We start from the raw sequence: 25,939 nt of genomic DNA, 5'->3' as shown, positions 1-25,939 counted from the left end.
AGGTGTTGCTCCTATTTTGGTATACTTCAGTTTAGAATTTAGGATTTATAACTCATCTACTTCAAAAGGATAAGGGGTGGTTTAATGTATTTATAAATACAAAGTGGACAATGGATTGAATATCTTCTGTTTGCCCTTCCAGATCATTTCTCTACCCTTCACTCTGCTATATGCCTTGGGAGACTGACTTGGACAGGTTACATCAACTCAGCTCTTGTGCAATCTAGCTTTTTGTTGAATCCAACAAGAGGGAGGCTGCAACAGGAGATACAGGGAAAGAGGGAGAATAAACTAGGGTATTTCTTCCCTTGATGCCCTCCTCACATTATCTTCTCTCCAGCTTTCTCACCAAAGGTGACTACTCTTCTCAAGGCACCGACTCTACATGACTCTCTCCCTACTGCCTACTCTTTTCTCTCATCATGCAGCTGGTATCGCCTCTCACTTTGTAATTTTGGTAGGAAGTTCAGCTATGAGTGTACCTGAACTTCCAAACAGGATGCATAATGTTGAAACTGAATAGTTTTAAACAACTTGAGCTAAGTGCCTTCCAGACCAAATCACTACAGGTTGCTGAAGGGAGTAGGGTTTTTTTCCCCTCAGGCTTTTTGTTGCCTCTGGGTACATGACTGAGGGATCTAAGTTGCCAATTTGTGAATTTGGTGAGTATATTTTAATGACTCTTCTTTTAAACCCTCATACCTAACAACTAAGTTAAATTGATATGCTTCTAGTTGTTGGCTATTTTGCAGAGTATTATAACTGATGAGGCAGGGCTAAAAGAAGAAAAATAAGTCCTTATTCTTGAGGATGTATCCTATTCCAATAAGGAAATCTTTCCACTTATTTCTATATTCCCACTTTCTTAGAGGCTTGGGGAGGGGGGGCTGAATCCACATTGATTCACATAAACTATGTTGTATAGCCTGAGATTTTAACATGATGATAATGAAACAAATACATCTGTGAAGTGGTCTTTAGGCAAAGGCTTGTTGGAAATATGATACTAGAACACAGGGTCATGGTAAGATAAGATCCAAGGTAGCTTAAAATAGATCAGTGGTAAGATTTTTATGGACTCAAATTATTTAAATCAATTTCCATAGTTGGTTTACGCCTTAAATACTACTTCATATTCTCTTTCTAGACTATTCAATATCATAGTTGGGTTTTTTTTTTTAAAGATTTTATTTATTTATTTGAGAGAGAGAGAGAGTGAAAGAGAAAGAGAGCACAAGCAGGAGGGAGGGGTGGAAGGAGAAGGAGAAGCAGACTCCATGCTGAGCAGGGAGCCCGTTGCAGGACTCGATCCCAGGACCTGGGATCATGCCCTGAGCCAAAGGCAGATGCTTAACTAACTGAGCCACCCAGGCACCCCTCATAGCTGGTTTTTTGAAAAGTATTAATTTATAAAAAAATTTCCATGGAAACACTTGGTAATTATTAAACTCTAAGAACAAATGTCATTTAGAGGAAAGAGAGTATTAAAACTGGTAATTATTAGTCTGGAAATTGTGAGTTCAAGCACTGATAGGAATGTTGCTTTTTAGGGGTCATGGTTAAAAGAAACACTGAAAGGAATATACCAGGAGCCCAACATACTGTTTTGCATGGTTACCTTGTGTGGTGACGGGGTAAGAAATTGTATTCATTTTGTCAATATGTGAATATAAAACTCCATGGACCAGTTACAGAGAAGCTGTCCAAGGGTTTCGAATATAGATACCGAGCACTGTAGGTAACAGGTGTGTTGGAAACGTGTTAATTGATGGACCTGCTTGTGTAAACGCATGGTGAGAGATCATGATTACTGTACTCTTCATGTGCTGCAGAGGGAATAAAAGCTTAAATAAAAGCAAAGGGGTGGGGGAGATCCTACATAGTAAAATGCTGGAGAAAGTAATCTTTTAGTACACTATTTAGCAAGAAAAGGATAGGCTTTTTTCTATGTCAAGGCAAAAACTGCTGTTGGTCATATCGGCCAAACTTCTGTTGAGGAACGTAGCAGTTTACTGAAGTCTTAAATGTCAGAGCTTAACTAGTCTATCCATAAACTCATGATTATCCATGAGAAACCATAAGGGAGAAGATGCTGCAAGTTCAGAAGACCATGTGACAGGAGACTAAATTTCATTAACAACACCCTGAGAGGAGCCAGGCAGCCAAAGGGAACAGCAGGAGGAATCCCCACCACTTAACACAGAAAATGTTTGTAACAGCCCCGCCTCTACATTCACCATATCTGCTGCAAAATAATCATGGGGCTGAAAGCCGTAGGTGTAACTGAGGGGCAGTGCCAAGATGATCTACCCTTGTGAGAGGTTTACAATTTGTTCATTGATTTATGGAAATGCAGAAAACCTATTTTTCAAACTAAATGTAATTGTTCTCTAAAAATAGGTACCAAGTCTATGCACTTTTGTCACTATTGTCTTTAAATACCTAGAAGCTAGAAAAAGCAGCACTCAAAATCCTTGTCGAATAGATGAGTGAATAAAATAATAACTAGGTTTGGTAAAATTTGAGGGAGAGGAGAAGCAGAAGAGTCTGGGAGGTACCAAATTTCATATTAGATAAGGTTAGATGAAATCTGATGCCTCTGGGGGAAAATCTATTACTTCTTGAGGGGAGCTCCTCTTTTCTCCTTCCCGCCCTCAAATTATTAGAGTAATAAAATAATTAAGCATTCATCTTCTAAGTCATTTAAACTTTTTACAGAAAAATTCTTATTCATTAAATATTAATATTAGATATATATTTTTTCATTTTCTCTTTTAGCTTTTTTATTCTTTCAAGCATAATTTTATATATTGAACCAGTTGTCTTTCTGCACTCAAAATCTTGGGAAACAATAAAGTTTTACAGATGGATCCATCCTGAAAGTAATAAAATCCAGAGTCAAGATTTCCAGAATAACGACATAATATACAATTTATCATTCTTTTCTTCTTGACATGATGGTCATTCCATCATTGCATGATTCAACCAGTAAATATGTATTAAATACCAAATGGCCCCTACATAATTTGGGGTATTACAGAAGGAATACACACACACACACAAAAAGCAGAAACCATACTTCCTGCTCTTAAGGTATTTATAATTGGAGGTGCTTAAATTGTATATGTATATAAAGTGAAGAGCAGTTAAATATTGTACAGCTGGAAATTGTCTAAAAGTGCCATGGAAACACAAAGGAGAGATGTTATTATGGACCAAAACCAGAGTTTTTATGAAGGAGGCAGGACCTGAGCTGGACCTTGAGGGACAGTTAGCAAGGAAACAAAGGGTCTTCCAGATGGGATGGATAAACAGAAACACAGGCATAAAAGCTGGAAGGAAAATGAGGCTGACACTTCTTATATCCCACGTTAAAAACCAAAGTAAGGTGTGACTCTCACAGCAAGTGACAGGCTGTAAATACCAGACTAATATTACTTGAGGAGAAATGTTGCTTTGGGACAGTGACAGATGGCACTATTGTTTGGGAATTAATTTCAGTCTTAATGTTTTGTGCTAGCAACAGGTGTGCTGTGGATACTTTTAAAAAAGAAGCTAATAGGGAGTAGCTGAGCTGCTAGATGTTCTGTGTGAAACATGGTTATAAAATTTAGAGTACTGATTAGTTTTTTAAATTTTCATTTGAGCGTAGTTGACACACAATGTTACACTGGTTTCAGGTGTACAACATAGTGATTCAACTTCTCTGTACCTTATGCTATGCTCACCACAAGTGTAGCTACCATCTGTTACGATACATCACTATTACAGTATCTTTGACTATGTTGTACCTCTTATTCCTATGACTTATTCATTCCATAACTGGAAACCTGTATCTCCCACTTCCCTTCATCCATTTGCCTGTCCCTGCACCCTCCTCCCCTCTGGCAACCATCAGTTTGTTCTCTGTATTTATAAGTCTGATTCTGCTTTTTGTTTGTTTATTCATTTGTTTTTTTAGATTCCACATATGAATAAAATCATATGGTATTTGTCTTTCTCAGCCTGACGTATTTCACTTAGCATAATACCCTTTAGTTCCATCCATGTTGAAAATGGCATGATCTCATCCTTTTTACGGCTGAGTAATATTCTATTACACACACACACACACACACACACACACACACATATGTATACCACATCTTCTTTATCTATTCATCTGTCAATGGGCACTTGGGTTGCTTCCATATATTGGCAATTGTAAATAATGCTTCAATAAACATAGGAGTGAATATATCTTTTTGAATTAGTGTTTTCATTTTCTTTGGGTAATTATCCAGTAGTGGAATTACTAGATCATATGATATTTCTATTTTTAATTTTTTGAAGAAGCTCCATACTGTTTTCCATAATGTCTGTACCAATTTACATTCCCAGCAACAGTGTACGAGGGTTCATTTTTTTCCACATCCTTGCCAACACTTGTTATTTCTTGTCATCTTGGTATTAGCCATTCTGACAGGTGTAGGGTAATATTGCATTGTGGTTTTGATTTGCATTTCCCTGATGATTAGTGATGGTAAGCATCTTTTCATGTGTCTGCAGGCTACCTGTATATCTTATTTGGAAAAATGTCTATTCAGGTCCTCTGCCCATTTTTTAATCAGATTTTGTTTGTAGTATTGAGTTATATAAGTTTTTTATATATTTTAGATACTAACCCCTTATCAGATATATCATTTGCAACTATTTTCTCCCATTCAGTGTGCCTTTTTATCCTGTTGATGGTTTTCTTTGCTGTGCAAAAGCTTCTTATTTTGACATAGTCCCAATAGTTTATTTTTGCTTTGTTTCCCTTGCCTCAGGAGACATATCTAGAAAAATGTTTCTATGACTGTCTGTGTTCTCTTCTAGGATTTCTATGGTTTCAGATCTCACATTTAGATCTTTGATCCATTTTGAGTTGAATTTTGTGTACGGTGTTAGAAAGCTGAAGTAGTTCATTCTTTTGCATGTGGCTATCCAGTTTTCCCGGCAGTATTTATTGAAGAGACTTTCTTTTCTCCATTATAAATTCTTGCTTCCTTTGTTGTAGATTAATTGACCATATAAGTGTGGGTTCATTTCTGGACTTTCTATTCTGTTCTATTGATCTATGTGTCTATTTTTGTGGCAGTACTACACTGTTTTTATTACTAAGCTTTGTAGTATATCTTTAAGATTTGTGTATCCATCATAAGTTTTGGATTTGTGGTTATCATGACATGAGGTTCACATATAACATCCTAAGTATATAGCAGTCTATGTTAATTTGACAGTCATTTAAGTTCAAACACATTCTAAAAGAAAACCTTTCTTTTTCTTACTCCCTCCCCCACATTTCATGAATATCCTGTCATATTTTACATCTTTTTATTCATAATTTTCTTCTAATTATGGCTATTTCTTTTCCACTTAAAGAAGTCCCATTAACAATTTTTGTAAGGTTGGTTTAGTGGTGATAAACTGCTTTAACTTCTGTTTGTCTGGGAAACTCTATCTTTCCTTTAAATCTGAATGATAATCTTGCCGAGTAGACTATTCTTAGTTGTAGGATTTTTCCTTTCAGCACTTTTCTGTCCTGTAAAGTTTCTGATGGAAAATCAGCTGACAGCCTTATAGGGTTTCCCTTGTAGGTAACTATTTGCCTCTCTCTTCCTGCTTTTTTTTTTTTTTTAAAGGTTTTATTTATTTATTTGACAAAGAAGGACACAGTGAGAGAGATAACACAAGCAGGGGGGAGTGGGAGAGAGAGAGAAGCAGGCTTCCCGCGGAGCAGGGAGCCGGACGCGGGGCTCGATCCCAGGACCCTGGGACCATGACCTGAGCCAAAGACAGACACTTAACGACTGAGCCACCCAGGCACCCTTCTCTTCCTGCTTTTAAAATTCTCTCTTTATCTTTAACCTTTGACATTTTATTTTATTTATTTATTTATTTATTTATTTATTTATTTATTTATTTATTTATTTTTAGAGCAAGAGAAAGAGCAGGGGAGGGGCAGAGGGAGAGGGAGAGAGAGAATCTTAAGCAGGCTCTATGCACAGTGCAGAGCCCAGTGTAGGCTTTGATCTCACGACCCTGAGATCATGACCTGAGCCAAAATCAAGAGTTGGAAGCTTAACTAAGCCACCCAGGTGCCGCTAGCCTTTGATATTTTAATTATGTATCATGGAGTAGACCTCCTTGGGTTCATCTTGTTTAAAACTCTGTGCTTCTTGAACCTGGATGTCTATTTCTTTTCCTAAGTTAGGGAAGTTTTCTGCTATTATTTCTTCAAAAATGTTGTCTGCCTCTTTCTCTCTCTCTTCCCCCTCTCCTCCTTCTCCTCCTCTTTCTCCTCCTTCTTCTTTTTCTTCCTCTTCTTCCTCTTCTCCTTCTTCTTCTGGGACCCCCATAATGCCAATGTTTGTTCACTTGATGTTGTCCAAGAGAGCCCTTAACCTTTCCTCAGTTTTAAAAATTCTTTTCTTTTTATTGTTTAGCTTGGGTACTTTCCATTACCTTGTCTTCCAGATTGCTAATCTGTTCTTCTGCATTTGCTAATCTGTTGATTCCCTCTAGCATATTTTTTTATTTCAGTTATTGTTTTCTTTTTTATATATCTGTTTATTGAAGGTCTCACTGAGTTCTTCCACTCTTCTCTCCAGCCTGGTGAGCATTATGATCATTACTTTAAATTCTTTATCAGGCATATTGGTTATTTTCATTTCATTTAGTTCTTTTTCTGAGCTTTCGTCTTGTTCTTTCTTTTGAAACATATTGCTTTGTCTCCTCATTTTGCTTGACTTTCTGTGCTTGTTTCTATGAATTGGGTGGAACAGCTACTTTTCCTAAACTTGAAGACATGGTCTTGTTATATGGTTGTCCCTTATGTAGACTATATATACTTGGTGACTTCTGCTGGCTGCCTGGAGTCGTGGCTGGCATGAGCTGGGGGTCCCGTGGCTCTACATAGCAAGCACTCTGGCAGGACAGCTAATAGAGTGCTGGTTAGTTTTTAGGAATGTAAGTAATCTATTGCTTTATTTTTGCTACTATCTGAATGGCTTATTTATTCTAACTGTGATTCACCTAGTAAAATCCTATGCTTTGATGGCTTAAGAGGAGACTTGGGTTTGAAGCCTACTTACGTAACTTTAGGAAAGTTATCTTTCTGAGTCTAACCCATAAGAGAAGGAGAAATGCTTGGCCTCACTCCGATATATTATGAGGATGAAATGAAAAATATATTCAAAATATGTACTAAATCTCTTGGCACATATTTTTCCTCTTTCCTTCTTTTTCTTTCTCATTTCTCAAAAAAATAGGCAACTATACTCAAGAAGACCACATAACTTATCATACAAGCTTGTGACATTTTTTGGACGAAAATGGAGCATTACTGAAAATCACACTGGGGAACAGTAGTAAATTGAAACTGATCCTTATTATATTTATGAAAAGAGAAGAAAAATGATACAAGAAAAAAAATTTAAACCCCTATAAACCATTGAAATAAAACACTTGCATCACAAGAGATGTTCTGTGCGTTTCTGTACAAGTATCTCAAAATCAAAATCTCATTGCAATGTGCTTGACGGTTCTCACTAAAAGTAGTGATGCACACAATATTAACTGCAAACTGCCGGTCCTGTTCCCTCATGACATCACATCCTTTCTCTATCATATTTTTTCCTCTCAAACTTTCTGTCCAATACATTCTGGCTGTCCTGGGAAATTAGGGACACCAGTAATTGGGGCCTAAAAGGGCCAGGTTTAAATATCTTTAGATTCCAGAGTGATGAAGTTTGGAAGATAAAATTGAATTTATATGATGGCCTTTCCTGAGAGGGATTTCAAGAGGGCACTGCAGCATAATCTGGTGTTGAGGTGTGTGGGAATAGCTAAACTTGTCATTAGAGACTTCTTGACATTTCACCATTTTATTTTATTTTTATGCTTTGAATTCCCTCACTAAAAGGTGGGAACAGAGATATAGTGAAGTTGCCATTGAAATATTGCTGCTCTCTTTCATTGATGACTGGAGTCTTTTGTAACATGCCTTAATATTTGGTAGCAATTAATATTGTGTTTATAAACTTACAACTTAAACTTAATTCTATGCTTGCCAAACAAACTACATGGAGAATCTCAGCCTAAGAAGCTTCAGTCCTAATACATTAATTAGCACATGCGTGAGTCTGACTGGATAGCCCAGGACAAAGTAAGTCAACAGAAACTGAGCTCTAATCTACTCCGGGTTTCTTGCAGGAATTGTTTGTAACCAAGTGCATCCAGTACAGTGAGGGGACTTCTACCCTTATGTTCACAGGGCTTAAGGTCTGATTTCAGGATGTGTTGGGGTGTTCTTAAAAGTCACTTCAGTGATCCTATGGAACCTGTCCTGGCCTCATTCAGCTGCCAGGCTCCTCCTATAGAGCCCTGAATCAGTGTCACAGAACGTAAGGCAACCAGAAAGGATCTTCGTACCTTCCTGGTGATTACAAGTATACAGCACTCTTCTTTTCTTGGTTGAGTTTATGCATGCTTTTTCTGGCTATGTGTTTTAGACTTTTTGGTACATATTACCAAAATAATAGGACTCTCTTTTTCGCTTTGCATAAGGTCTTCTTGGACAATGAATCATTAAAGCAAGCCCAGAGGAGACAATGCAGCTGATAACCTCAGTCAGAAAAGTTTAACCTATCATTGGGCTCTCAGTATGCCAGTCATCTCTATTTATAGATGGGCTGAAAGCATGCCCCCAGAACTTCAGTACCTTCCTGAATATTATGATGGTAATAGTGAAGGTTCACAGGATTGGAATTCTTGGGCAAAGAAAATGAACCTCTCCGAAGAGTAGTAAGTACTAGTTTTTATAACTACCTAGAGAATATATATCAGGTACTCCAACTAAGTCAGTTTGGGAGCCAGGACACAGAGTTGTCCAGAAGTGCAGGAAAAGTACAAGCTGAAGCAAAAGGACAGCATCTTTTGAGGCTTTGTTCTTTGAGAGGAAGAGCGCAAGGTCTGGACAGGACAATGGCCACTGTCCAGCAGAAGATAGCACAGCCTGGAGCCGGAGGAGACACAATAGATACACAATAGATGATAATATTTGAACACTGGTTCAGGGGCGAGTGATTGAACCCATCATAAGGTAATTGCTAATTTAGATCTACCAAGGCGGCTGTTTCTAGCATCCATTTCTTATAACATGCAGCCTGTGTAGATGGTTTATATTCATTGACCTCTTTTTTTTCTAGATCCCCATCTTGCGTAAAAAAGTTCCTACCATATAATTTTTTCCTAATATGTAATTTCAATGGAATAGGTTAAAAACTCTATGTCAAATGGAGATTAATTTCACAAATATATGACATAAAACACCAAGATTCATAATATAAGGCCTATTTTCTACTTTTACGAATGTTCATAGAAAATTATACTTTAGTTTTTTTGCTTTTTCATCTTTGAGAACCAGAAAATCCAATTTCCAGACTGTCTTTCCCCAAAGATACAATTTGTCTATGGACTGATTATGTTAGGAAAGTTTCTCTCAACTTTAGCTTTCATTATTTGTAAAATGAGTAAGTAACAACAAGTTTTTAAATTTCTTTTAGCTTTTATAACAAATTCTTTAAGTTTGTTATATAAGTGCTTTTGTTTACCCTGTAACTTGTACAAAGGACTTTTAAAGAAATGTATGATTTCAGAAATATTTAAGACTGCTTGTAATTTGGGTATAGATATCAATGAGGGAGATGCCATATGGTAATACATTTGAATTGAAATATAAACCCAGTTGAGCCTTGTTCACTTTTGTTGAGCAAGTGAGTGAGTGAGAGAGAGCAAGAGTGAGAGAGCGAGAAAGAGGCAGAGAGAGAGAAGAGATATATATGTGCTTTGTGAAGAAAATGGCTTTTTAAAATGGCTCAGTAGTATTTTGCAGGCCAACTTTATTTCCTGGTGCCTCCGGCAAACAGGGGAAAGTGCATTCTTCCACACAGGCGTTCTTGGAATAAAATGTCTCTCGAGAGTTCACTTCCTGCTTCATCATGCAGAGTACCTGTTTTACCTACTAATCCATACCTCACAGGACTATTGAGAGCCCTAGCTAATAAAAAATGATCATAAAGCACTTGGCAAAATCACAACAACTATAAAAGGATACATGCAAATGTGGTAAGGCTTGTCTTTCTGGTATGTACATGAAGTCTTTGTGTGTGAAATGATACAGTGACTCAAATGTTAAGCCATTTTTTTTTCTTTCACAAACTGGAAGTAGTTTTGCCAGCTGGCTTGCTGTAGTGAATTGTTTCTAACTCAATAGTAAGCCACTTGATTTAAAGCCTTCCCTCCATTTCTAATATTAGGCCTCTCCCCAAGAATTTGTGCATGTATTATTTAAGAATTCATACCTGCTTATTTAAAGGGAAAGAGCAACATGTTTGTGTTAAAGAAAAAAAAACATAGGGAAATAAATGGGTTGTATGGTGATCAATGGTCTTATGTCATCACTGAATAGGAATTAGTAGTTCCTATTTGGTAGTTTTCTTCAGTAACCACAGTGAGAACACACTGTAATTACTATACATGGTGCACATACTAATGTCATATGTTCCTGATCCATAATTCAACCTGGAGGGAAGTAAAGAGAAGACCCAGGGAGGTGGCTGTATAGCAGAGAGAAAGAGTGGTCAGTCCACATGGCGAGGTTCCATTAAGTCACAAGCAGACTATCAGGCTTAGTCGTGGGTCCAGATGCCTCCGTCCCACTCCACCAAGTTCAGCTTGGCAGAGGAGACTAACTGCAGTTGTGCATAGTGAATGAGAGAGGCAGGTAAGACCGAGGTCCTTCTTACAAAGCAAGCAAATTCCCAACAAACTAAGACGACCTTTATCAGTTTCATTCTGCTGCTCCTTCTTTCCCAGAAAAGATGACAAGCAGAGGTTTTCTTAGCAAATACTTGCTCATGTCTTGGGTCTGACATCAGAGACAACAGGAGAGAGATAAGATGATATCCCATACTTCTGAAGCCAAGGAGACTTCTCAGTCCTTGTTTATTTTTAGTGTGACCTTGTTTGTAATAATAAAAAAGGGGGGGTGGTCAAATATTTTGACCTCTGCTTTTGAATCTCTGCTTATCATTCTAAGGATCTTCTGCTGTGGAATTGTACCTTTTAACCTGCTATTTGACTGAATTCTGTGCTGGCAGGTAATGCCCCCACTCCGAATCGATCAGATTTAAGTACATGTAATATTTACCTAGTTATTTTCTTATATTTTAGGAAAGTATAACTTGGCATACAGGAATGTGTTTGTTTTTTTCTTTTTACAGGAATTTGTTTTGATCATTTCCCTATTTATATGAGGATTAGGGTTGCTTATAGGGGTTATTGATTTTGTTGGACTATCAATGTCATATTAGATGCCTTTCTATGTTTCCTTCCAGTAAATTCTAATGTTGTGGCTCATTGGATGTGATTACACATTCTCTTGAGACTATTAAATGGGTGTGAGTGGAATTGCCATATGGTAAAGATGTTTTTATTTATGTGACGTGTCTGGTGGGTGGGGTTAGGAGATTCTTTCCCAGGCATTGCCACGGGGTTACACAAACACTGCTGTTTCTTGTAACCCAAGTGAGGCTCCTCAGAGAGTCCATGAAGAAAATTTGTCTTCTCTGATTACAGTCTATTGGTGATACTCTGCTTCAAGCATTGTTTTTTCCTAACTCCAAAGACTATTTTAAGTTTTCCAATGTCTGGCAGATGTCAAGATAAAGATAAAGATGAACAAGCAGAAGCTGGTCAGAGGTAAGAGAATTTGATTATATGATTTTTGGCAAATCACTTGAAATACAGGAGAAAGACAGTGTCTTTGCTGTATTATTTTTTGAGAATTTTACTATCCTTTTTGCTAAAAGCTTAGCAGAAAAAGAAACAAATATCATCATTTCCCACTTGAATTTTATAAATATTTGGATATGTTCAGATTTAGTAATAAAGATGTTAAGAATAATCAGAGTCTTTTTGTCTCCAAAACTGGAACTTTTTTCTTAGAGTCAGCTTTCAAATTAACATTGAATGCTAACTTCATAGGCCATGAGTTGTGACAGAAACAGGGGAAGCATACTTTCTGGAAAGATATTGCTCCCAAATATTCTCTTCTATCATCTCTCTATTTGAAAAGCACTTCATATGTCATTTTGAAGTAGAATTTCACCTTCAGATTCAAATTCATAATATTGCTGCTAAGTATAAAAAAGAATAATATTTTTGGAGAATGTTCTTCTTAATAACACTATCTGAGCTGATACTAAAAGGCAGTTCCTGCTAAAATATTTTCAAGATTGTTTTCTAAGGACTTCAAGAAAATCTGACTTATTAAATACTTTACATAAAGGATTTTTATCCTATAATAAATGAAGATGGTGATACTATTAATAAATTTCACCTAAGAACATTAATAGGAGGCAATACAGAGTTAGATTCTAGGGAATGTCTGATTTGGATACACGCAGACTATAACTCATGAGGGGATTGTGTCTAAAAGTTTATTTCTAAGTTAATTGTTTGGAACTCAAAATAATTGGTGAGGCTCACAGCCCATGAGTTTACTTAAGTTTTATTGAAGTTGAAGCATTATTAACAGTATTATATAAAAAATACCATTCTAGAGTTTACAATATTGTTTCTCTTTCCACACTCCAAAAGGGAAGGAGCTATCAGGGCAGGCACTCCTGGGTATTAGTGACTCTTCATTTCTGTCTAAGGCAAATTTCCACATGGATACATTGTACAAATGGATGAGGGTTAGGGGACCAGGAGTTACCTTTATGGTTATCCCAGTACATTGGGAAGGACAGGTGTCTCACTAAAGGCACCGAACTTAGATTTCCCCCACACCATTAGTGTATAAAAATATATTATTCAGGGACTATTTGGGTATGGCTTAAGCAAGTTGGATATTATTAGGTAGATAAAAAGTTCTTGCTAGTACATTTTATATGTATTGAAAACTAGGCAATTGTGATGTCTCGTCAAAACTTCTATCGACATCAACTAAAAATTTAGAATTAAACCTTTATTTTTTTTTAAGATTTTATTTATTTATTTGAGAGAGAGAGAATGAGAGACAGAGAACATGAAAGGGAGGAGGGTCAGAGGGAGAAGAAGACTCCCCGCTGAGCAGGGAGCCCGATGCGGGACTCGATCCCAGGACTCCAGGATCATGACCTGAGCTGAAGGCAGTCGCTTAACCAGCTGAGCGACCCAGGCGCCCCTAGAATTAAACCTTTAAAAAGTACTAAATGCATTCAAGAGTAGTCAAGGAAATAAGGAATACTTGGTGGTGGTAGTGTGTGTGTGGGGGGGTGCAGGTTGGGAATAAGTAAAAGTAGCCACCAGAGCCACCATTCATCTTGAAGGTATTTGTTAAGCTAGATGAGCTTGAGAACCTGTTATTACAGCCTCATGGGGCTTGAGGACCTTCCTAATGTAAGGAGTTCAATAGGATACCCTCATAACCTGGCATTCCAAAGGGATTCAAGCGAAACTGATTGTCTCAAAACACTGGAGCAGAATTGGAGGGCGGGGGGAGTCTTTTTTTTAAGATTTTATTTTGAGAGAGAGAGAGAACGAGCATGCATGAGCAAGGTGAAGGGCAGAGGGAGAAGCAGACTCCCTGCTGAGCAAGGATCCTGATGCAGGGCTCGATCCCAGGACCCTGGGATCATGACCCGAGCCAAAGGCAGACGTTTAACTGATGGAGCCACCAGGTGCCCCTAAGGATTCATAACTATAAATTGATCTCACATGGGTGGTTTGAAAAATTTCAAGTTGAGAATTTAGTATGAAAGAGCCCTGACTGGGTAGTGACCCTCCAGACATCTACCAAGAGTAAATGAATATTCTTTCCAGAGAACTCCTCTTTTCAGATCTCACTACATTTCTGCACATAAAACTCCAAGGATCAGGTAACATAAAAAGAAATCAAAAGAAAAAAAACAAGAGACTGTAAGTAAGAGCCAGCAGAAGAAAATCAGATAGTAGAATCAGACTCACAGATGCTTCAGATATTGGAATTATCAGAAATAGAATTGAAAATATGTATGTTAAATATATCTTGAGAAATTAAGGAGAGGCTTAAAAATATGAATGAAGAGAAAGTAGATTTAAAATAACCAAACAGGGGCGCCTGGGTGGCTCAGATGGTTGAGCGTCTGCCTTCGGCTCAGGTCATGATCCCAGGGTCCTGGGATCGAGCCCCGCATCGGGCTCCCTGCTCGGCGGGAGGCCTGCTTCTCCCTCTCCCACTCCCCCTGCTTGTGTTCCCTCTTTCGCTGTGTCTCTCTCCATCAAAAAATAAATAAAATCTTAAAAAAAAAAAATAACCAAACAGAACTTTAGAAATGAAAATAATATACATTAAAAACTAAATGGATAGCTTTAACAGAAGATTTAACAGCCAGAGAAAGAATTAATGAACAGAAAGATATCTGCAAAATTATCCAGAATTCAGCCTAGGAAAATTAAAAAAAAGAAAAAAAAGAAGAAACTATGAAAGAAATGTTAAGACATACAGAGGGTAAATGAGAATGTATATATAGTAAGAGTCCCAGAAGGAAAGGGGAGAAAGAATGGAGTTCAGAATTTTCCAGGACTGATGAAAGTCATTTTTAAAAGTGTTTTAAAGGTCCTTGTGCTGCCTGGGAGAAGGTTGATGGATTGATAAATTCTGAATTTAATCAGTTAAAATTTACCTGTTAAAATTTCTAGGATAACCACTAAATAAACAGGAACAGAGTATATAACTTCCCAACTAGAATCTAGGAGGAAAAGTGGCAGCATAAAAACAGTCAATAATCCCAAAGAAGGCAATGGTGAAAGAAAAAAAAAAAAAACCCAACACATAGATCAGAAGAAAACAAATGGGGAGCACAACATTAGATGACAAATACATTTAAATATATCAGCAATTATAAAACATGCAATGATCTAAATGTTTGATCTAAGAGTCAAAGATTATTAGACCATACTAAAAGTCAAAATTAACACTAGTTAGATAAATCTGAAATGTAATGACTTAGAAAGTTTTAATGTAATAGAGTGAAAAGAGTTATACCAATACTAGGCAAATACTAATCAGAAGAAAGCCATTTAAATGCTAAGACAAAAGAATTACTAGAGTTAAAGAAAGTCACAACATAATGATAAATTTGCCAGGCAAATAAAATAATTATAAACTGCTTTGCTTATGATGACACAGACCCCAACTACATAAAGCAAAAAGTGACAGAACTATAAGATGAGATAGACAAATCTGCCATCATATTAGGAAATTTTAAGTCATCTCTCCCATGAATGAATTGCCAAGCAGATGCAAATTCAGTAATATAAGATATCAATAACACAATCATAGTAATAGAAAATATCAATAACACAATCATAATACTTGATCAAGGTCTTTTGTTTGTTTGTTGTTTTGTTTTGTTTTTCTTAGGAGCTGCAGCTTTCTAATTTAATTTTAAGAAAAACAAGTTAAGTTTGGGGAGATTGAAATTCCCCATCATGGCCACTGAAGTTCTAAATTACTTTTGGTTAAGTTGATCCATTTAGGTTAGAAATGCACTGAAGAGGGACCATAGTTTTTAAACATAAAACCACTAGGGTCCCAGTAGTGGGTGGACCCACTACTTTCAAAGCATTTTTGATGAGTGGGATTCCATTTTATAGAGGTTTTTCTAGAGCAAAGAGAAAAATTCCTTAACACCACAGTTTCAACATGAACATCCTGGTTCCAGAAGGAATCAAATGGAAGGCCATCACAGTTCCATCAGGAACAGTCTGGTTCTGAAAAGGAATTGGATTGAAGGCCAACACACTTCTAACAGGCACAGTTCCACTAGAAACAATCTGGTTCTGAAAAAGGAGTAAGACCGAAGAACAAACAAGTCCTCTCAGAAAGGATAGGCCTTAAAAATACAGCCTGAATAAAGCCTGGCGAGCTCAAACACAAAGAGAGTGGAGCTCTAAATCCAGGAAAAATCTTACCCTCAAACTCCAGGGTTGGCAAGAAAGCAATGGGCCCAATCGACTCTGTGGCATCTGTTTGCTCACCAGCATCAGAGTTGCTGAGGGTCTTCTCTGGATCCCATTTCTGATCACCAAAATAATGTTAACCTTAAAAATAAAACTGTCAGTTATTTTTCCAGCAAAAAATGGGTTTATTTGGGAATAGCAGATAATTGCAATTTGGGGCAAGCAAGCTATGGCAAAACCATAGGCAAGTTCTGATCAAGGACATATTTTAGAGAACACCTTGCCCAAGACCTGCTGAACACACACTCTTTATAAACACATGCCAAAAATTTAAAATGAGCTTAAAACACTGAAAAAAGACTAATAGTTTATAGACTATGTTCTTTGGCAACAATATAGACCATGTTTTTTGACTACTGTGGTCCTGAAAAATGTTAGTATCAATTGTCAAATAAGAAATATTATTGCTGAAATATGATCTTGTGAAGATATAATACCAACTTGAAGGCTCGCCCTTTGCACACTTCTCTATCGGTCATATCAGAAGTTCCATATGAAATGAACATTGCTAAAATTATACTACTGGCTTCATTAAACATATCACCAAAATAAGTGTACAAAAAATTTCCTTTTTTAGTAATTTTTAACAAATCATGTAAATTGTGTCCTTCTGTGTTCCTATCCCTTTTAACTCAGTAATATCAGAACAGATAAATAAATCTCCTCATCATGGTCAGCCTAAGAGCTGGTTTAAAAAGATTTGCTTTGTGTGCGCATATGCAGTGTTTTCCCTTCATATACTTAAGATAGATTAAAAAAATAACATTTTATATTATGCAGGGGTATGACTGTCACTTAAATCCCAACAAATGGAGAAGGAAAACAATTGTATTAATATTTTCTTACCACTAACAAATACTCCTGATGTAGGCATCTTCCCAGGTAGGGTTCCTTTTCTTGGGAAAAGAGTTAATTATAATGAAAGGAGAAGTTTGAGAAATTTAGTAACACTTGGAGCAGAAGTGGTTTTTAGTTTACAGAATTTTTTTCAAGGCTTTGGACTATGGTAAGTTCTTGGGTAGAAAAAAGCTTCATTTGGGAAAAAATTTATGTGGTATAGACTGCCTAATTGTGAAACCGAAATCCACAGAATAATTTCCTTAAAGATCACACAAATGTGTAGTACTTTTTAACTTGAATATCACATTGCTCATGTGATATACAAGTAATAATTCCCATTTTACAAATGTAGGAACTGAGAAACTGAAGTGTCTCACCCCAAGTCAAGCTATGACAGCACATATCATGCTTAAATCTAATATTTTTGTTTCCCTATTATGTCTTGACCTTATTTTTAACTATCAGGTCTGTGTCTACAAAATACATTTCGTTTTGTTGACCAAGTAACACCTACCTTTGGCAAGAACATTTAAGATCTGCGTAACTGAATTTAATGTTAGGTTTTTGCTTCTGAATTCTTTAATTCCCAAGACTCCTTGTATGACTTTTATGTCTCATGACTCATACTCTATTCATACCACATTTGGTTTCCTCTCATCATCTTACCTTTTGCATGAATAAAGTCTGAAGCAACCCCTATGTGGCTGAAAAACACTGTGGCCATGTGTCAAGTGTGGGAATGTTGGCGGGAGAAGCCTTCTCCTGAAGATCTCCGTGTAAGAGTCCAGTCCTGGACAATCAAGACTTTTTCTACATCTCTTCTCAGTAGATTCTAGATATAAGGCAGCAGAACGTGGAGAGGCAGTACGTGGTAGAAGGAAATTATCAGCATCAAGCAGACCTGTTCTGAAATCCAGCTCTGCCATCACCTGCTGGATTAGCTTGGCCTGTTTCTTCATCCATAAAATGCTGATGCAAGTATCTATCACATAGAGTTATGGGAAGTACTGTGACAATGCATATAACCTGCTTAACAGGGACTTTAGTGCCCTGTAAATTTTAGCTTTTTATACTGGCCCGTCTTCCCCTCAGTTGTGCCCTCCCTGAGCTTCCTAGGCTGCAGTTCTATGAGGTCTGCCGCTTGGAGAACGTGTCCAAAGTCAGTCTTTGGCGTTCTGCGGTCCTGTGGTATATGTAAGAACGTCTGGCTTCCATATGTGCCGGCAAGTGGAGCACTACCATTTTGCTACTTGACAAGGCTATTTAGCAGGTGCACATGTCTGAACATTCCTGAATCAGGAGGGGGGCAGCTCTGGATTTCAGAGAGCAGTAACCAGGCCACAGCCGGAGTGAGGCAGGAGTCAGGAGCATCAACTTGAGCTCCGAAAGTGCAGTCTGAAGCGAAATGAAACGCCCCCAAACGACGAAGGTTCTAGCAAACAATACCTATTAATTAGTGATCCAATTCCGTGTGCATATGGTGTGGAAAAGACTGCAAATCGAGGTACTATTTCAATTACTTTGCTTTTGGGGTGGGTTGTAGCCCTGGAGCCTGGACTGGACCCAGAAAGGAAGTCGGCTGGTCCAGGGCTGAGGACACAGGGGGCACCTTGCGTTTCTGGCTCAGTTACAAAGCGGTACGTGGGCCATCCCCGCAGACACTTGCGCTCCCCGCGACCCTCCGGCCCCTCTGGGCGCGGGGACCCCGCCCAGCCTCCTCCTCAGGCTCCGGCCCGCGGGCCGCGCGGCCCAGGTGAGGCCGGCGGGCGCGCCCCCGCGCGCCCCTTCCCCCTCCCGGCGACTTCCTGGTTTGCAGAAGGTGCAGGAGCCGCTGCGGGCGGCCCCGGTCGCAGGAACTGAGAGGCCCCAGCCTCGGAGGCGGCGGGGGCGGCGGCCGGCGAAGACGGGGGCGGCGGCCGCGCCACCGCTGCTGCTGCTGCTGTCACAAAAAGGCTCTGGGGGGTGGGGTGGGAGGCGGGGAAGCGCCGGGGGCGCCGCTGACATGGGCCCGCCGCCGCCGCCGCTGTGAGTAGCCTCCTTCCCCGCGGGGCGGCCAGCGTGGGCGGGGGCGGCGCGACCCTCCCAGCGCGGGGCAGTGGGCTTCCAGGCCGGCGCGGGGGCGGGACGGACGGCCTCACACCGACATGTAACCATGGACTGCAGGACCAAGTGAGTGGGGTCGCGGGCGGGCGGGAGGTGGGGGCGTCCCGCGGCGGCCGGCCCCCCAGACGGCGACTGTGGCCCGGCCCCCGTGCGCGGCCGGCCGCCGGGACAGCGCTAGGCCGCAAAGCCTGCCCGGCCCCGTCCCCGGCCCGGCGGGTCGGCGCCGCTCCTCCGGGAGCGGCCGGGAGCGCCGCGTCGACGCCCGCGTCTCCCGGTGGTGGAGGAGGCCTGGCGGCCGCTGCCGCCACCCGCTGTGGGTTTCTTGTTCCTCCCGGAGTGTGGCAGACGTGACTGTCGGCTGTCTGCGTCGTGCTGGTGTCCCGGCGGGCGACAGCGTGGAGGTTAAGCGGTTATTATTTAAAGTATTTCCCTAACGTGAAGATAACCATTTCATTTTTAAGCATAGTTAAGCATAGTTATCAGTTTCCCAGATGTTTTCTTCCAGTTTTTCTTATAAAATTAAATTGGTCTCTGATAGGTATTTACTTACATAGGCACTGGGTGTATGCATGGTGCTTGCAAAATGGTATCCAATTAGATAGTGTTTTTATGTGTGTGTATCAATGGATATTTTTCATCAGGAGATTAATTATGTAAAAAGCAATTTGAGGAAGTGTGGTGATTTTGTTTTGGGTCTTAGAGGTATGAGTTCTATGTTTTGTTTTTTTCCTGAAACTTACTTTACAAAGAATTTCTTCTTCCCTTACTCCCTCTTCACACCACTCCCCCAGTTTAAAATAAGGAATACTATGTGTATTTGTGTAAGTGTGAAAGGCTTGTAAAATGTCACAGTATAATTGCATCAATATTTAATTTTTACACCTAAGAGATTCCAAAAAATATTAGGAAAATGGGAAAATTATTATTTTCTTCAGTGTTTGACATGGGGGGGCAGGGTAAGTGATTTAAAAAGTATACTTTTTGACATTAATTGGATTAGGAGGGAGGAGGTCACCTAAATCCATAGTATTTCCATTGAAACAAGTTAATAGTTGGAGGGCTGAGGAAATGTATATTTGCAAATTAATTTATATAGCTTGTCACTTCCTGTGATTCTAGATTCTTGTAATAAATTTAGAAAAAACGAGTGTTTATTTAGAAGCCCAAACTGGCATTCTTTATCAAAGGAAGTACATTTTTAAAACAGCCAATATGCAAAGACACTAAGGTCTCCTTCGCAGGAATAACAGATAGATTAACACTTTGGTCACGTGGACATTGTGGTATCAGATTTTGCTTCATCTTTTATCTTCTAGCAGAAAGAGATTAAAACAAAACTGTTAAAGAAAATGTGTCTCAGTAGATTTCAGTTTGCTTTTTGAAATTAAACCAATGAATTGGTTGAATGTGTGAGAAGTTAACAAAGAAGTGGGTAACTTCTGAATGAAGCAAAGCAATCTTACTGCACCTGGTGGGAAAAATCTAGTATTAAGGTAGATGTCTTTTTCTAATTTCTCTAAAGATAATTGAAGTAAAACAAGGTTTTTGTTGTTGTTCTTTTTAGCCTTGCAGTTTATGTACAGTTTGCTACTTTAAACATGCTTTGCAATAATTACATTTCAAGAGAAGCATATGCAAAGTGTCAAATTTAGGAGCATCGTAACTGTTTTATGGTGGTCTAGAATGTGGCAGGTGGAACCAGGTATTCATCATTTACACTTATACTGTAAGTCCTTTAAAAAAAAGCCTGAGAACCTGCTGGCCAGCTTTGTTGGCAGGAAAAGGTAGAAATACTTAGGAGCATACTGACTTTCCAATTTTGATTCAATAAGATAAAGTCAATGCTTCACATTTATAAAGCACTTAATACTTTTAAAAAGTACTTCCACATAAATTAGTTGATTTATAATACTCACAACTATTCTCTGAAGTGAGCAAGGCACTTTATAGGTGAGAAAATAGGCTCAGAGGTTAAATGTTTGCCCCGGGTCTCAGAACTCCTAAGCCTCTTACATTACTGAACTGGGAAAAAACTGTTATTTCTGCATTGTGCTCATATAGTTACATAGAATACATTGTAACAAGAAGATGATTAGTTTTTTGAGTTAGGAAATTTATAAACTCTGCAGAGATGCTTATTTGTCACAGGAAATAAATAAAACAAAGTTCTTTTTCTTTTAGGGAAAATCCAGAAAGAACCTTTGACTTGGTATTGAAAGTGAAATGTCATGCCTCTGAAAATGAAGGTATGTGTGTTTTGTTCATTCTTAAAATAACTGAGTCTATCAAAACAAGTGTTAGTGTTGTAGACTGCTAGAACATGATAGTATCAGGATAATAATGGTACTAAATGTATATTCTGCATCTAGTGTCTCAAGGTGCTGTTAGTAAAGTAGATGTTAGGTTTTCGCCATGAGATTGTAGAAACCATGAATGTTATCTGTGCAGCTTAAATTTCAGGTGTACGTTAAGGCCATATAACTTAGAACTCAGCTTTATCATTTGTTGATAGAGTGATCGATCGTTTTGGCGGTAATGAACACCTTTTCATTTTCTTTCATTTGTCTTTGAAAACTTAGTTCCTTTTTTAAACATTAGTGAAAATCTCTTGCCGGTACAATGAAGCCACACCAATTCCCTTCTAATGTTTCCGGAATGCAGAATGCAGACTGAATAGCCCCTTCTGTTGGATTTACTCCAGTAGCAAAGCACTTTCAGAGGGAGGTAAATAATGGTGTGACATTACTTGGAAGGGTTTCAACTGTCAGTTCTATATAATTTCCTGCAAAGATGAGGACACTTTTGTCAGTTTTCCCCCCTATTTTTGTCATATATAATATGTGTGCATCAGGGGGAGGTGTAGTAGAAAGGAATAAGGGCTGTCTCTTTTTGCTTATTTCCTTTTTGATGTGTCCTTGTGTGATATGTTTTCATGGATATTTCCAGTGTGTGATTTCACTTGCCATGTACTTAGATGCTAGATAACTTGGCGATTAAGTGTGGGATTTTGTGGAGACAAAGATGTCCATTCTAAAGACTTGGTGGAAAGTCTGCTGACACTCTTAACTCCAGAAACTGGCCAGCAATTATATGCTCTTAAGCAATTTGGAGCTGCACACCTTAAAATAGAGGAGCCCAACCCAGCTTGTGGTGAAATGGGCATGGCTAATTTTAGGTAGGAAGTCACACATGTTCCTGACTCCACCAGCCCTGCCTGCTTTTTTTTTGGCCTGTTTGAACTATAGCTGTGATCAGGTTTGTCCCCAGGCAGGGAGTGATCCTAGGTTGTAGGGAGCCTTTTCCAATTAAAAAGGTTATCTTTTGTTGTCCTATCTGTGTTAAAGGTGGTCTATTTACATTCTTTCCAGGCACAACCAGCTTCTCTTTGAAGACTCAAATTTTTTCAGCTCCAATTTAAATCTATTCTTTCGTGTATTTATGGTATGAATAATTCTTCAGAATACCTATACCATAACATTAGTGAAGGTGGGTGAATTAATGCTTACCTGATGTGTTTGTAAAACAAGCTAAATTCTTTTAGAAAACACAATTTCTCTGTAATTTTAAATGCATGCTAATGCGATTTTGATACAAGCATCGATCTACCTTATATAACACACGATCTGTACACGTGTCAGATTGGGACCTTTCCATAAAGAATTCTGAGTGTTTTACTCCTTCGTCCCTTTGCCCTTTTCCATTTTTAGGAACTAGTTATTCCCGTTTTTATCTTCTGCTTGTGTCCTTCTTTTATTCCTTTCTTGCCTTTTTGCGGTTGTTATTGTTTAAATTACTACTCATTAGAAACATCTTCATGTGTATTTTAGTAGTTTATCCAGCATGGTGAAGTTGGGAATATAACAAATGGTTAAACACTTCAGCCTCTTTATAGGTTGCAATTAATCCATTCTACCCATGTATTCCATTAATATGACTCACGGGCAGCAAATTCTAAAGATTTTTAATAAAGCTAAAGTCAACTATATAAAAGCATAAACAACTTTTCTTCTTTTCGTTGTGACTTAAATAGTATAAATATGACTAATATTTTTAGGGTCTAACAAGTTATACCTTTTTGAGCTTTAAATTTTATGTCAAATTGAGAGTTTGATGTTTCTAAATGTTTTTATTAATTTTCTACTTTATTGATAAATATTACAGGAAACAGTCCAGAAATTATTAAAGAGAGTTATTGGAATATTCCTATTTAACTGTCAATAAAACCTGTTTATTTTGAGTCTGATATGTGTATCAGTTTGTTTAAAGTAGGATAGTTTTTGTTTTTGCTAACATTCAAATGAACATGGATGACATTCTTATATAGTAATAAACCTGGAAAACAATGTGTAAATTAGGGTGTTTGGGGGGCACAAATATAAAACCAATTTAAGTAATGAGGGAACTTAATAGTTTTTATAAGAGGAAGTCTAGAAGTAGGTCATCAAAGATCCAGGTTTTTTCTGCATCACAGCTCTGCCACTTATAGTAACTGGTGTCATTGGAAGATTTAGATTCCTTGTGGTTCTAGGATGGCAGTGACGTTAGAACTCTACTTTCTCTTTTATGACCTTGGGGGTGACAGACACTGGCTTTTCATGGCACTCTGCTTAGAGCTAGAAAATATCTTTCCCCAGAATCTTCCAGAACATTGGATCCCGGTGGCCTAAGTTGGCATGGGCTTAAACATTCCTAAAATAATCATTGGCAGGGTAGTGGTAGAGGGGTGAATGGCAAGATTATTATGATTGATTATTAATAAACAACTGGCAAGGAATAGATGTTGGGAAGTAAATGAAAATGTTCTCTACATTTCTCAAAATATTAGTTTATTTTTAATTTTTTTAGATTTTATTTGAGAGAGAGAGCGCACACATGAGTGGGGAGGGAGGGGCAGAGGGAGAGGGCTTGACCCCAGGACCCCGAGATCATGACCTGAGCCCAAAGCAGACACTTAACCGACTGAGCCACCCAGGTGCCCCTATTGGTTTATTTTTTGAAGACTGTTTGATCCAATAGAAAATACCATGCTCAGGATAAATGTGGTTTATGCTAAGATTGATGATACTACGTTAAGATATTTGATGTGTTTCTCTTGTTCACTTTCTAATAGAGAGGTTCTAAATTCTTTCATTTGTCTTGTGTAGCTTACTTCATAAATATCTTCAGAGAGAAATTATTATTTAACTAAGTTTTAGTTGGTGTTTTGAAATGGTATTAGTTGTTGAAATATAATTTAATATAGCTAGCTCTGGTAAAGGGGTGATCTTCATTTGACCTATGGCTATTTGGACTTGTTTCAAAGGCATTACATTGATTTTTTGAAAACAGCACATTTTAGAACACTGGGAAATAGTTTCATATGGAGGGTCCCACAAGTTAAAAAAATTGCCATGAGGGTGGTTGGTTGTGTTTCCCTGTTGTGTTCCCTAGGGTTAGTAGAACCGGTTCTGATGATGTCTCACAGACTGGTTGGCCCATATTTTCACGGATGTCTCCCTGGCGGGACAACTTCCCTAATAACTTCTGCTGCAACTATCCAAGAGTGAAGTGCCAACACTTAGATCTTAATACTCTTCCTGGTAGATTTCCAAGGGACTTGCTGTTGTCACTCCTCCAGGCTTCCCGGCAGTCAGTGAAGTAGAGCCAGCAGCGATGGCCTGTCCTCAGTTCCAGCAGCAGAGTTTCTGTTACCACACTGCCCCTGCATTCCCCAGAGTGGTTCAGGGCTTCAGGGAACTGAAAAGTAAGCCTTCCTCGGTACAGGGTTGCCGATGCCCCCTCTTCGGGTCTGTCTTTCAGGCAGTGGCTTTGGTGCTCTAGCTTTCTCTTTTGTATTTTGTTGATCGCTTACGTCACGTGGCGGCAGTGCGGGTGACGGGCGTTAGCGGCGGCCACACCATGCTAACGCGGCCGTGGCGCTCTGTGCTGCGCCTCCTTCTAGCTGGTGTACGCGGACCAACTGTTCACCTCTCCCACCATCCTGCGGCGTACCAAACGTCTGTCTTCATTTGCGCGTGAAGAAACCGAAGCACAGGGAAATGAAGAAACTTGGCCAAAGTAGTCTGGCTCCAGAGTCTGTATTTTAATCTATTGCTTTTTAATAGATTTAATCTAATTTTTAAAATCTGCTCTATTGCCTCTCATTGTGTAGTGACCTCGAATCAGCTCGATAGAGGCTGCATTATTACCCTGTGAGGAAATAGTAGAGTTTAAACTATATGTGGTGCAGGTATATCTATTTTTAAACAGGAATTCAGTGTTCTCCCTGAAATGAATGAATCAAGGGTAATTCCACATAAAAAAAATTACTGAACTTTTTCCTTGTGTTATTGATGCTGGCTCAGGATATCCCCCTTCCCCACTCACTACTCTTTTTTAGGATTTAAGTCTCTTTGTTTAGTGAACCCTTGATCTAGTAGTCCTAGCTATTTATTTGTAGTTTTCAATACATCTTTATTAGGTCTTGTTTTCTTTATCTTGTCTCTTTAGGTAGAAAAATTTCTCTTAGGAACAAATCCTCCTTTGCTACTGACTTTCCACTTTTATAAACTCATCCAACCCAGTATCAAGTTATCCACCTTTCTGATCTTTAGCTATGTTAATAGTTTAACTGCCTCTTACTCTTTTCTTAAATCAGAACTTGAGGCCAAAGAATACTAACTTAGTCAGTATCCCTCATGCCCTGCACAAGAAAGGGTATTTCTAGGCTTGCTTTTGCATTTGATAGTTTTTGTCTCTAGGGATACTGTTTACACAGAATCTCTAGCATTTTGCTTCTCCCTATATTTTAGCATTTAACTGTTCTTGTAGATGTGTCTAATATAGTAATATACCGACATATAGCTAGGTCTAAGTGTCTCTTAGCCCTGCTTAAAATAAACTCTTTGAGAAATGGGCCATGACTTATTAATTTGTTTCCTTAGAG

At 38.6% G+C, this 25,939-nt stretch overlaps 2 protein-coding genes across 12 annotated transcripts in view; one reads left to right on the top strand and one right to left on the bottom strand.

Moving 5' to 3' along the window:
* The window catches only part of C7H1orf53 (chromosome 7 C1orf53 homolog), a 100,162-nt gene extending 82,009 nt beyond the window's left edge, over positions 1-18,153 (bottom strand). The window contains exons 1-2 of the mRNA XM_078078243.1: positions 17,578-18,153; positions 16,090-16,152 (exon numbers count right to left, since the gene is read on the bottom strand). Of these exons, the coding sequence (XP_077934369.1) occupies positions 16,090-16,152; positions 17,578-17,586 (72 nt within the window). The 5' untranslated portion in view covers positions 17,587-18,153. The remainder of the gene's footprint in view (positions 1-16,089; positions 16,153-17,577) is intronic.
* Positions 18,154-18,279: 126 nt separating this feature from the next.
* The window catches only part of DENND1B (DENN domain containing 1B), a 265,783-nt gene continuing 258,123 nt past the window's right edge, over positions 18,280-25,939 (top strand). For 3 of the 11 annotated variants that reach the window (XM_078078238.1, XM_078078240.1, XM_078078234.1), the window contains exons 1-2: positions 18,280-18,415; positions 21,196-21,260. In XM_078078238.1, coding sequence (XP_077934364.1) covers positions 21,243-21,260 — 18 coding nt within the window. In that variant the 5' untranslated portion in view covers positions 18,280-18,415; positions 21,196-21,242. Of the gene's footprint in view, positions 18,416-18,877; positions 19,081-19,224; positions 19,416-21,195; positions 21,261-22,391; positions 22,501-25,939 lie in introns of those variants that run through there. The other 8 variants (XM_078078239.1, XM_078078237.1, XM_078078232.1 and 5 more) reach the window with 5 other exon arrangements.

The sequence above is a fragment of the Halichoerus grypus genome, chromosome 7, assembly GCF_964656455.1.
Source record: "Halichoerus grypus chromosome 7, mHalGry1.hap1.1, whole genome shotgun sequence".
Classification (NCBI taxonomy): Eukaryota; Metazoa; Chordata; class Mammalia; order Carnivora; family Phocidae; genus Halichoerus; species Halichoerus grypus.
Note: the sequence above shows the minus strand (reverse complement) of the source record. Positions and strands in the feature narration are given on the sequence as shown.